General features: G+C 35.5%; 1 protein-coding gene across 1 annotated transcript in view; it reads left to right on the plus strand.

The window, feature by feature from the left end:
• Positions 1-13,047, plus strand: part of LOC117978454 (protein eyes shut homolog) — a 208,829-nt gene that overhangs the window by 53,318 nt on the left and 142,464 nt on the right. Inside the window, exon 2 of the mRNA XM_055113767.2 lies at positions 4,004-4,125. Within this exon, the coding sequence (XP_054969742.1) occupies positions 4,085-4,125 (41 nt within the window). The 5' untranslated portion in view covers positions 4,004-4,084. The remainder of the gene's footprint in view (positions 1-4,003; positions 4,126-13,047) is intronic.

Genomic DNA, 13,047 nt, shown 5'->3' on the forward strand with positions numbered 1-13,047 from the left:
GTTAATAGTGATACAGACAGAAGACAGGGAAATACTGGGTAGAAGAAGGTACAAGATGCCCTGGCAAAGGCCGCATCCTCAAGCCTGGATACCCGTAGCCATAAATGAGAACAGGCATTCCTGTTTTTCCACCCAAAAAGTTGCCTTTTGGCTTGCCATGCTCCCTAGCCTGTACCCATATAAATGCTGAACCTCAGACTCCAGAGTGAACCGGAAGATGAAGAGATAAGACAGGCAGACCAACGGACTCTTCCGCAGAGAAAGACAGAAGAGGAGGAACATCTGAATACCAAGAGGAGTTTGGGAGTGGTCAGAGAGGAGTTTGGCCACTGTGCGGCCCAACTCCAGGGGAAGATTATCTTCCCACTCCATCCCCCGCTTTCACTTCCCCATCCATCCTGCTGAGAGCCACCTCCACCACTCAAGATCTCTCATTCAACCTTCAAGCCCATGTGTGACCCGAATCTTCCGGGACGCTAGGCAAGAGCTCGGGATACAGAAAGCTATCATACTGGCCCTCTGCCCTTGTGAAAAGGCAGAGGGTCCATTCAGCTGGTTAACCCTTAAAGCCATCTGCAGACAGCAAGGCTAAGAGAGCATTGTAACACTAGGGTTGCAGGCACCCACCCCTAGACACTACCATAGGTCCAGAGCCCAAAGCACTCGCCCTGGCCTCTGCCCCTGCCTATCTGCGTGGTCCCCCTCCCTCAAGGGGTTTCAGCAGCTGCGTCAACTGAGCAGGCCAGCCACACCCCTGTCGCATGTCCTGCGAGAGGGATCAGGGAACTCTAGCATGTCAATAGTATTTATTACAGGACACTATATGAGAAATCACTGCATATATGTGTGTGTTTGTGTGTGAGTCTGTAAATCTCGAACACCATTATATGGTTGTTCACCATTTTGTTGTTACAGGTTTGTTTGTTTTTTAATGGAGTCTTGCTCTGTCTCCCAGTGTGGAGTGCAGTGGCATGATCTAGGCTCACTGTGACCTCTGTCTCCCAGGTTCAAGCAATTGTCCTGCCTCAGCCTCCCGAGTAGCTGGGACTACAGGCATGTGCCACCAAGCCCGGCTAATTTTTTTTTTTTTGTATTTTTAGTAGCGATGGAGTTTCACCATGTTGATCAGGCTGGTCTTGAACTCCTGACCTCCAATGATCCACACGCCTCGGCCTCCCGAAGTGCTGGGATTACAGGTGTGAGCCACCTGCCCGGCCTGCTGTTACAGTTTTAAAATACCTCTGTATATTCCACCAAAAAGTTTTGTCACATTTCAAACTTTCATTCAGTACAACCAGTATATATGATGTCTGGTACACACTTAAGCATAAAATGAATAATATATCCAGATTCATGGAAGGCCTATTTTAAGAAAATTTGGCCTCAAAATAGTAGTATGAAATATTTATAAACACAGACTAATACCAATGCAGTTGAAATGGGAATGGTCCTTTTTCCCCCTTGCAGGGTGTGTGACAGGGGGAGTGGCTCGCTTCTTCAGTGCCCCATTCCTCTAGCGGAACGTATAGACAGGCAGGATGTGGAGCTCTGACTCCACTGCCGTGCATAGGGGTGAGTGTTTACAGCTCCTGAAGCCCCAGTGGGCGTGTGTTACAGGGTGCTCATTTAGTTTTGCTCTTTTAGTTTTGCCATCTATAGGCTGCTTGTGTTAACCAGCTCAATTAGACCCTCTACTTTGTCACAAGGACAGAGGGCTTTCTGTATCCTGGGTTCTTGCCTTGGTGTACCAGAAGAATCAGATCACACCTGGGCTTGGAGAATGAATGCAACGTTTTACTGGGTGGAAGTAGCTCTCAGACAATGCAAGCCAGAAGGGAGGTGGTTTTCCCTTGGAGTTGGGGTGCTCGGCGGCCTGGGCTCCCCTCTGACTGCCCTGGCAAAACTCCATGTTCTTCTGAAGCTCCAGCATGCCAGCGCTTGTCAGTGCGTTCCTCTTGATGTGCAGCCACCTGTGTGTTCCTCTGCTGATGTGTGCCTCTCAATGTCCAGGTGCCACTGTGTCTTCTTCCCCTGATATGTTTCTCACTACATCCAGCCACATGTGTGTCTGCCTGCTAGGGTCTCCGGGGTTTTTATAGGCACACGATGTGGGCAGGGCGGGACAGGGTGGTCTTGGGAAATGCAACATTCTGGCCTAAAGGCAGGAGTGCAGTCCTCACGTAGATCCATGGGGGTGGAGCCCTAGCCAGGGACCACGCCCTCTTCTACCCAGCACTTCCCTTCCCCCTTCTGTATCATTTAAAGGGACCACACTCTTCCCATTCCAGCACTTCCATATCACAGTTACTAGATTTTCTGTTAAAAACAACAACAACAATCAAGAGCAAGACTATGTGTATAACATGTCTTTCCTGTGAAATGGTTATTGGTTATCACATAGCCCCGTGGGTAACAAATTACATATGAGAAAAACCCTCTACTTTTTGTTACTTTGTTTTAAATATTTAATTTTTTTCTATCTTCTTTGCAGTATCCGATTTCCCTTTGGTATCCAATTTAGTTCTCTAGGTTCTCTTCTGGCACTTAGTCCATTTATTAGATTTTTATTCCAGAATAAAGTGTTAGAAACACATTCCTTGTCTGTATTAATCTATGTTAGAAACACATTTATTGACAATAAAAGCATGCTTTATTTTTTTAACAATCTGTTTCCAGACACTTTGTTTGTTCAAAGTTACCTTTTGTTGTCCTTTGCGTTTAATGTAATTTATAATTTGTCTTCATAGAACACGTAACATCAATGCTGAAAGTTAATTTGACTCCAGTTGTTTGTTACTTGTCAGTATGCATCAGTATCCCAACTTAAATAATAACCATAAGGATAATTTTAAATATTGTTATGATTGATGACACTCCACGTCTTAATTATATATTGTATATGTGGTTTTAATATGTTAAAATAAAAAATATCATGTGTAACATAGAAGCACAGACTGACATTTTATCACATTAATTCATTTACAATTACATCTGTTTATCTATTAACAATTTGTAGTCAATGAGAGGTTAAAAACTAGGTGCTAGATACAAAAGGAAAGTAAAACAGAAGTAAAATCCTGTCTAAGGAGCTGCCTATTCTTGTGTATTTCACTTGTCTCTTGTTGATGTCTATGACTGCCCTGTTCCCCTTAGAGGCCCTAGTTACACATGTTGTACAAAACATGGCTGCAGAAATCCAGAAGCTAGATACATTTATTACAGTGCATTAAAAATGATGTTGCCACTGAAGACCTAAGCATTTAATGAGAGTAATAGCAAGTACATGCACAGAGGCGTAATGGGAGTATAGATTTCATGGTAAATCTCAGGGATAATGAAGAACTAAGGGACTGACTGCAAGTAGTTATAAATTGGTGCCTGCTCCAACTGCAATTCATACTGTCACTACTTCCTTGAGATGCTTCAGACACCATTCTTTTTCATCATTAATGGTAAAATGAAGAACAAATTGTGATCATTATTTTACAAAGATTTTGATGAAATGTGAAAGCTCTTTTTAACTAAGGCTTAAGTAGCTCATTATCAACTTTGAGATCACAATGCACTTTAATATATTCTGTCATACATAGAAGTTTAACAACTGAACAGTTAAGGTCTTGTTTATTAAACCTAAAACAACTTGGGAAAATTAAATGATACAAGAGTAACCTATTTATCATATATATTGTGTACTGCCAAAAACAAGAGAGAGCAAGTAAAATTGGATATTTTCATTGTTGCTTTGTAGACTATTACCAAATGTCCATAGTAATTGTTCTTATTTCAACTAACTGAAGTTTTTTTTTTAAGTTAAATAGAACTGAATAAGATGGTTATTTAGAAAATATTGTAGATGACTATGTAATAGATTAAATATAATAATTCTTACTTTATTTGGTTAAAAGTGAACTACATAAATGATTATAGAATTTTAGACTAATTATAATTACCTGTACTAAGGTTAAAGGAATGTTAAGAGTTTTCTCTTTTCTGTTGTTTCCAGTGGTTGATGGCTTTTCCTGCTTATGCAGTCCAGGCTATGTTGGGATAAGATGTGAACAGGACATTGATGACTGCATCCTGAATGCCTGTGAGCACAATTCTACCTGCAAAGATCTGCATCTCGTTAGTATCCATTGGTCTTTTATATACCTAAATGTGGACTAATATAATTTAACACCTACGTACAAATAGAGTGAGCTTTTGCCTGTGTGTTAGGTTAGTATATATATTACATATGCTTACTTCTCAAGGTTAGAAAACAGAAACTCAAGCAACTTTTTTTTTTAACTTAAAGGTAGTAAAACATGTTCTGTTCTCCACTCTATACAGGTTGGTTTAAATATTATATAACAAACTGTTCACTTATTGGATTCACAACTTGTGGCAATATTGAATTTGTGTAAAATTTCAGAATTTATTCTGAAAGGCACTGTGTGAGTCTTATGGCCACCTATTTTTATCTAACTCATGGTATTACATTCACACATATATTTCATTATCATTATCTTACATTTCACTCTGACCTCCATCTCATATTACATATTTCCAGTTTCCTTCACTCATCTGTTGGTGTTGTCCCTTCAGTACATATTCATTTGTCATCACCTTTGTCACAAGCATGTTCCATTCTGCCTTAAACGATCTGTGACATGGTTGGCAATTGATTTGGGATCCCCTCCGGCTCCTCATTTCTCACAAAGCCTGACATAAAAACACCTACTCAAGGTGGACTCACTCACTGACTGGCTTCAGAAAATAAGCAGCATACAACACAAGTCAGGGCTACAATACTAATCCAGGCTTATAGTTTGTTACTTAACAACAGAACTGATATTTGCAAGAGGACTATACTTGTTGAAGTTAGAAAACAAAGCTTTAAAAGCAAACCTTTGAAAAGTCAAAATATGGTTTCAGCCACCACATATTTTGACTGTCAGTGCACTGACATTGTTTTTACAATAGAAGGAACATTTGTGGCAAACTGTTTTTTCCCACAAGGACTGCAGATACTTAATGGAATAACTGTAACTCGCATTTACATATCCATGACCAGAAACAGAGTTACTCCAGAGGTTGTCTAGCCACTTTTCAAGTATTTGTGGTTGTCTGGATGCTTTGTCTTGGTCCATGTCTCATGCTTTGTCTAAGGCAGTCATGTTAATCACATCCCACTCTTGGGGATTCCTTTAGAAGTGGACATGTGACACTATGCTGGTCTCTGAGGCAAGGGAGGCATTCTTTCTGAGGAAAGATTTCGTCGCCTGCTCTTAGAATGTGAGGAAAAGTATGCGTGACCTCTCCTATACCTTCTAACATCTGGATTTATGTAGTTGCTCTTACCATTTTGAGGCCCTAAAGCAAGAAGGGGGGGGGGGTATAGTTGATTAGACTATCACTATTAACTACTTAAATAATAATATAATAAACTATTAGTCTATTATTAGTGAGTGTCCTGAAAACAGCAGAGATTAGAGATACAAGAAATCTGGTCTGTGGTCAACTGTTGAACTCTTGACTGAACCTCTCAGGTTGCCTGCCCAACCTCTGGACCTAATATATTTGATCCTTATGGCCTTTTGTTTAATATTGCTGAAGTCAGAGTTCCTTTTACTTGCAGGTAAATCATCTAATGTACACATCCATAATGTAATTAAGCTTTATTTTAGGTTGTGATTTTGGCAGTAACTTCAATCTGAGTTTATTACAGAAGAAAGAACCCCATACCTGTAATCATAAGATTCCACTTTCAGACCTGACACTACCACAGATATTCTGTGGGACATTAAGCCAGTCATTTGACAAGTCAAGGAGTACAACTTTACATCTTGCCTTATACCAAATAACAGAACTTCCAAGGATATTCTTGTCTCATTTATCTATTTTATGAATTGCCACTAAGAAGCTATTCCAACTAACTGTAGTATCAGTTTAAGATCTTGACTCCTATTTCCAGAAATTGTGATAATAAGAATATTGGGGGGAGGGGAAAGCAGAAAGAAGCAAAGTTGAAGAAGAGATAAAGTTCTCATCTTATTAACTGGTTTAAATATATTTTAACATAAGGAGACTATTGAAATTATCTAACTCCTAACTGTAAGTCATATATCAACTTCAAGAACAGAAATGTCATCATACTGGTGATATCTTTCCAAGAAATGGTGTTATGGAGACCACAAATTGCTTAAAATATTAAAGCTCAAAGCATTTCATAGCTTTCAGATATTGTGTCTGGGGCCTAAAGACTACCCTCAGGTTTGATAATGTATAAGAAGAACTCAGAAAAACTGTTTTACTTTTTGCTAGGATTTATTACAATAAAAGTTACAGATTAAAATTAGCAAAGGGAAAGATACATTAGATAAAGTCTAAGATAAAGCAGGTACAGTCTTCCAGGTGTATTCTCCCATTGGAGTTGCATGAAAAGTACTTAAAATACTTTCTCAGAAACAATGTAGGGCAACATATATAAAGTGTAACCAACCAAGGAAGCTCACATAAGCCTTGTTGTCTATGGTTTTCACTGTAGGTCAGTCATGATGACATGAAGCACCTGCGTAACTGACCTTAGCTAATCAGTCTCCAGCTCCTGCAGGGGCCAAGCTGATGCAGCATGCCCCAAAGCCCTAGGCATACAAAAAAAGGCTTGCAAGCATAAATCACATCTAATTAGCATAAACTATTTGGCACAGCTCGAGGTCTCAGGTATCAAAGACATTATTATCTGTCAGGATATTCCAAATTCAGAGGTTATCTCCCAGGAGCCAGTAAAGGGCCGGTCCTTCTGATGGAATATATGTAGGCTTGAGCCCTGAATTTTGAGTTAATGCTTTCTTGCTCAAATGTCTTGTTAAATATTGCCTTTTTGTGTATGAATAAATAGTATACTATTGGAAAACAATGCATTCTATAATAATAAAACAAAAATAGTACAAAGATACTAAGTCATATAAAAAGAGCCAAAATTCATATTTTTAAAATAAAGCCTGGAATAGACATAATACATAATTTTTTGAGTTTTATATTTACTTGCTTTTACTAACTCATTGGTAAAAGAAAAAACATAAAATGTGAAGGATTTGAAGTGGAAGAGAAAATTAGAAAGGCACAGAGTTGGATTTTTCTGCAGAATATTTAATAATCTTAAAAAAACAGAAAGATGATTTATTTAATCTATAAAACATTCGCATTTGCCTAAAGAGTCACCGGCCTGCTTGTTGTATGAGCTGGACTGTCCAGATGAACCCAGGCAATCCCACTGACATGTGGCTTGCATCTTCTTTGAACCTGGTATGTGTATAGCTTTAAATTAACATTTTTATATTTACAGCATTTTCTTTTGATTGTATTGCAGCATCATGATGTTGAATTTAGATGAAAAGCAGAAAATAAGAAGACTTCAAATCCACAGTAGGAAGTGATTTGTAACAATGAGCCAGTTTTCTTCTTTTCCTTTCTTTATGGTTCAGTAAATCTAAGAAAACAATAGGAGGAAAAAATAATCTTTTGAAAGTCTAGCATATAATAAAATACAAATGTTAAGAATGTGTATAGTAAGATCTATTCCCTAGTGTAACTTTGTTATGTATATTTGAGAATAACTATTTCTTGTGGTTATTTAAATATGTATGATCAAATTAATCTAGTATTTCCCCTCTCATTTTAGTTTCGTTTTCCTCTTTATCTTACATGAATAATGAATGCTTATTTTTGATAACAGCAGGGGAAACAAAAATAGTGCAGTAGAACTAATGTGGAAGGAACAACTCTGCAATATATAAATATATATATATAAATATCACACACATCACACACACACACACGTATACTACAGGTTTGACTTTTCCCCCAAACATTCAGATGCAAAAATAAACTGAATTTATATGTCTTCCAAAAAAATTAAAAACTACCTTTACTTTCATCCACCATATGGTTGAAAATCCATGTCAATTTTTTTTTCATTATTTTGTTTTTTTTTTTAAATTATACTTTAAGTTTTAGGGTACATGTGCACAACGTGCAGGTTAGTTACATATGTATACATGTGCCACGTTGGTGTGCTGCACCCATTAACTCGTCATTTAACATTAGGTATATCTCCTAATGCTATCCCTCCCCCCTCCCCCCACCCCACAAGAGACCCCAGTGTGTGATGTTCCCCTTCCTGTGTCCATGTGTTCTCATTGTTCAATTCCCACCTATGAGTGAGAACATGCAGGTTTGATTTTTTGTCCTTGCGGTAGTTTGCTGAGAATGATGGTTTCGAGCTTCATCCATGTCCCTACAAAGGACGTGAACTCATCATTTTTTATGGCTGCATAGTAGTCCATGGTGTATATATACCATTTGACCCAGCCATCCCATTACTGGGTATATACCCAGAGGATTATAAATCATGCTGCTATAAAGACACATGAACACGTATGTTTATTGTGGCACTATTCACAATAGCAAAGACTTGGAACCAACCCAAATGTCCAACAATGATAGACTGGATTAAGAAAATGTGGCACATGTCAATTATTTGAGAGTCGCTCATTTCCTTCCCTTGGGATTTGAGTAAAAACTGGAGGTGGATCAATCCAGAATTAATGGGGAACAGCCGTTGCTATACAGTTCATCTTGGCTCCTAATAAAATGCCTATATGGTATCTCCATGCTCCTTTCAAACATATGTTAATCTGTGAAATGGTTTCAATCCTTGCATACCAAATGTGGCTCCCAGGACCTTCTCTGTACCCTTGCCTTCAAGGGCATGATGCTTAGCTAATCAGTGGTCAGGTCCCAGTTGTCCCTTCAGTATACCAAGTTGGAACCACAAAAACCTCTAGGTTCTCTTCTCTCTCCAGGAATACAAACTCCCCATCAGTGCGGAATCAATCCAACTGCTCTCTGTCCAAATACTAAAGCCTTCATTTCTTTCATATCCTCCTTCTCTATAAAGATTTGCTTAATCACATTTGTTGGAAATTAACACAGAGAATCTGACTCATATCAGAGCTTCAGAGTTCCAGAATTCTCAAAACACAAACAGCCATCTGAATATGCCTAAAGAAAGGAAAAATTCAATTTTTGTAGCAAAAAGAGAAACAAAAGCACATTTAGTTCTCATTAATTTCTCAGATACTTCGGAGTGTGACAAAATTAATCCATCCTGAAATAGCTCTTATATATAGCCTTTAAATGGATATATTTTATATTAATATTGCTTTTAAGTAATGGTTTCTATGGAATTTAGTCTAAAATGTTAAGCTTCTAAAAATAAATATTTTCTTAACTTTTAATTTTTATTAGATTAAACAACTTGTAAGCTTAGAGAACTTAAAAGAGCAGAGACAGCATTTGAAGATTGTCTAGCTTTGACATGACTTTGTTCTATGATTCACAACTAGCCAATTTATTAGAATCATAAAATGAAATGAAAACTTTTTATAGTATTCATACAAGTTTACTATATACCAATTTATTTTATTACATTAAAGACTATATACCTTTTTATTTTAGTGTCAAAATATGCATAAGCAAATACCTATTATTAGACATTTTAATTTGTTTATCAGTTTCTTCCATAAAATGTAGGAGCTGGACTCAATTGTTCTAAAATAGGGAGTTGCTTTTGAAAAGACACGTGCTTAAAATTCTGATTCAGATGATGGGTCCAGGCATCTAGATAATTTATAACGCCTTGTGATTTTGATGTGTACTTCTATTTGAAAATCATTGAACTAGTTATCTAGATAGCACTCTCTAGCTCTAAATTCCTGTGATATTCTGAGTAAAGCACAGAGATTTCTATTTCATGTGTATTGATAATTCACAATTTATTTAGTACCTTAAAAAAGAAATAATGGATGATCTGAAAAATCTGGAAAATGATAAAACTGATTCATCCTCTCTGTTTTTAGCAGCATATTTCATAGCATCTTTCTTTCATAAGTACTATTTTCTTGTGGATTCCTCCTTCTGTTTTAATGTTTTTGTCTTTAAGACAAGCAGAATAAATTCTGTTTATTCTATTCCAATTCTTTTGTGGGAGAGATAATAATATATGGTTTTCTCCTCACTATTATAATAAATTCGTGAAGTGTTAGTCTCCCTATGTATTGGCATTTACTAATCAGAAAATCCATACATGAAATTATAGCTTCTCTTAGAGGCTGGATATAATGTTTCAAATCATTATGAGCATATTAAAAATAATCAATGACTGATTGATTATTATGATATCCAAAAGGTTCACTTAAATCTGTTATTAAATCTCTTGCTGCAACATCATCAGTAGTTATTATGTAGCCAAAACTTGAACTAAACCTTGATGTATTAGCTAACTTCAAAACCTATTGTTAAAAGAGGCACTGCAGTGACTAGGTAACACAAAATAAAGTTTTTTGGTCATGCCCATTTTAAACAGCCTGCTATGCCCATTTTAAACAGCCTGCTATGTTTATATAGAATAAAATCTGCCTACAATGTATTACTCAGATCTCTACTTTTTATTATACCAATCTTCCCTTTAAGAATTTATTGAACATAATTTAATGTTACATTTATAACTATGGTTAACTATGATAGAAGTCAGCTTTCTGTCATTTCTACAATAAACTAGATTATGGAATTCTTTTCCCTGTATGATGTAAGACTAAAATAGAACTTAAATTCACTCATCTGATGACCTGTATAATTATCTTAATATGTTCCCCCTCAATTGTCAGTTTTAATCATAGTTACTATGCCTATCTGAAGCAACCTCATTTCTTCCCTTTTAAACTATTGTTTTGAACCTATGATGGCTCTGAAACTGATTAAATTTATCAGGATTACATGCAAAATAAAAGCAAACAGAATCTGAGAAAAAGACTTGTTGATTCACCTGAGTAAACAAGTATGTGAGCTTTAATGCTTTGGACTTCAGAAATCTCCTCTGGAAGCTGAAACATATCTTCTCTTCTTTCTTATTCCAAGATTCATTACAGAGAAGAGAGGTTTACAGATGGCTGAATTTTGAGATTTAAGAAATCCATGAAGCAGTATTAACTTCATAAATAATTTGTGAAGACATAGCAGATCACTGAGAGGAATTTTCCATTTTCAGATTTTCTAACAAAAGTCAGCACTTTCCAGAAATTGTCTAGCTTAAAAAATGATTTAGAACTGATTGAATACTATTTCCATTTCCAATATTAGCCAAACTGCATAAAGAAATGAATTTATTTTGAAAGAATTATGAGACAAATTAAGCTTATTTCAAAACAAACACTGCACTTTACCGTTATTATTGGTGATATTTACATAACTATAAATGGGACTCATCTCTGAGCTTCACAATTTATTTCTGAGAAATCAATCAATAGTTACACTCCACAGGAATTCTACTTTTTTTTCCTAGAAAACATTTTATATGCCATTTAGATACCATTTTTAATTAGTTGACCATATAAAAATTGGTTCTAAAAACCGCTATGTTGTGTACACTGTGTTCATATCATGCATTTAAGGGGATCATAGAGAAATAAAATCACACTTTCTTTCAGAACAGATTGATTTTAGCAATTTATTAACTTAATAGCCTCAGTAAATAACTCCATTGTGTTCTAAGTCCCTGTTTATTTCTAACCACCTCATTTGTCTGTAGGAAGTTTATTAACAGTAAAAAATAAATAGGAAATTTAGGATTTGGGAGTTGATAGATACATGTGTAAACAAGCATATGTGCAAGTATGCATGTACATTTGTGTGTACCTACACAAATAGAGAATATGTGTATCTCTGTTCTTTAGTCTTCTGCCAACCATCCTACGATAAATAGAGCTTAACACCTTTCTAAAATCAAGCTCTTGAACTGAAACCGGTTACTTCCTACAATAAACCTGTCTTGGTTATAGTGTGTGTGAGTGTGTGTGTGTGTGTGTGTGTGTGTGTGTGTGTATGAAATATATATTCTGTGTTATATATTTTTATATTTATAAGAAATATATAATATATACAATTATATATAATATAAAATATATTATAATTTATACATAAGAAATATGTAAGATATAAAATGTAATGTATAAAATAAATAATATTTTTATAATTTATTTAATTTATATTTATTTAATTTAAATTAAATAAATAATATAATTTTTATACATTACATAGTTCTTAAATATAAAATATATGATATATTATAACATTACATATTATAATTTTATATATTACATGTTTCTCATATATATTCATATATACATATATATATATATATATATATTACAGCTAGCCAGTAAATAGCCTCTTCCTGTAAATTGATGAAGAACCTTGATTTGAACTGATAGAGAATGATCTATGGCATCATCTTGACTACAGTAGGGTTACATTTTGTAGTGTGCTCTTTAAAACCACAAGTCTGCTTATAGAAGAGAAGAGGGCCTTTGGGAGAAACAGCTCTGGCCTCACTAGCTGTGTTACCTTGAACAAGTCATTTAACCTTTCTAAGCCTCAGTCAGTTAATTTTAATAATAAACATATTCATAGCAGGTACTCTGTGGAATTGTTACACAAATTAAATGTAAAATGCTTCATGTATTTTACTTTATGTTGAATCTATAACATAATGCCTGTCCCATACAAGGCATTAATAGATATATACCATGTTTTATGATGATTATAATGATTTAACTATGGTACACCTAGTGTTTCTCTGAGTTGAGCTAAAGCTCTTACACTGATTTGCCAAGCCAGGGTATTTTATTCAAATGTATGGAAGTGAGCTGTAATTCAGTCACTTTTGTGTTAAAAATAATTTCTTTACTGATCATGTGTTTTGATATTAATATATTTCCATATGAAATAATATATAAGCTTATATTTTTACATAAAAACTTTGAAGAAAGTACAAAATAAAATACCTATTATGAAGACTGCTAACTCTTAACAATACTTTGTCAGGGTTTAATTATTTAGTTTAACCACTAATGTCAATTCTTTGAGGATGAGGTTATGCTCTATAATATTTTTAAAAATTATTATATCCTCAAGGCTGAGTTATGACAATGCCTGAAACATTGC

This window comes from Pan paniscus, chromosome 5 (assembly GCF_029289425.2).
Source record: "Pan paniscus chromosome 5, NHGRI_mPanPan1-v2.0_pri, whole genome shotgun sequence".
In the NCBI taxonomy this organism is placed as follows: domain Eukaryota; kingdom Metazoa; phylum Chordata; class Mammalia; order Primates; family Hominidae; genus Pan; species Pan paniscus.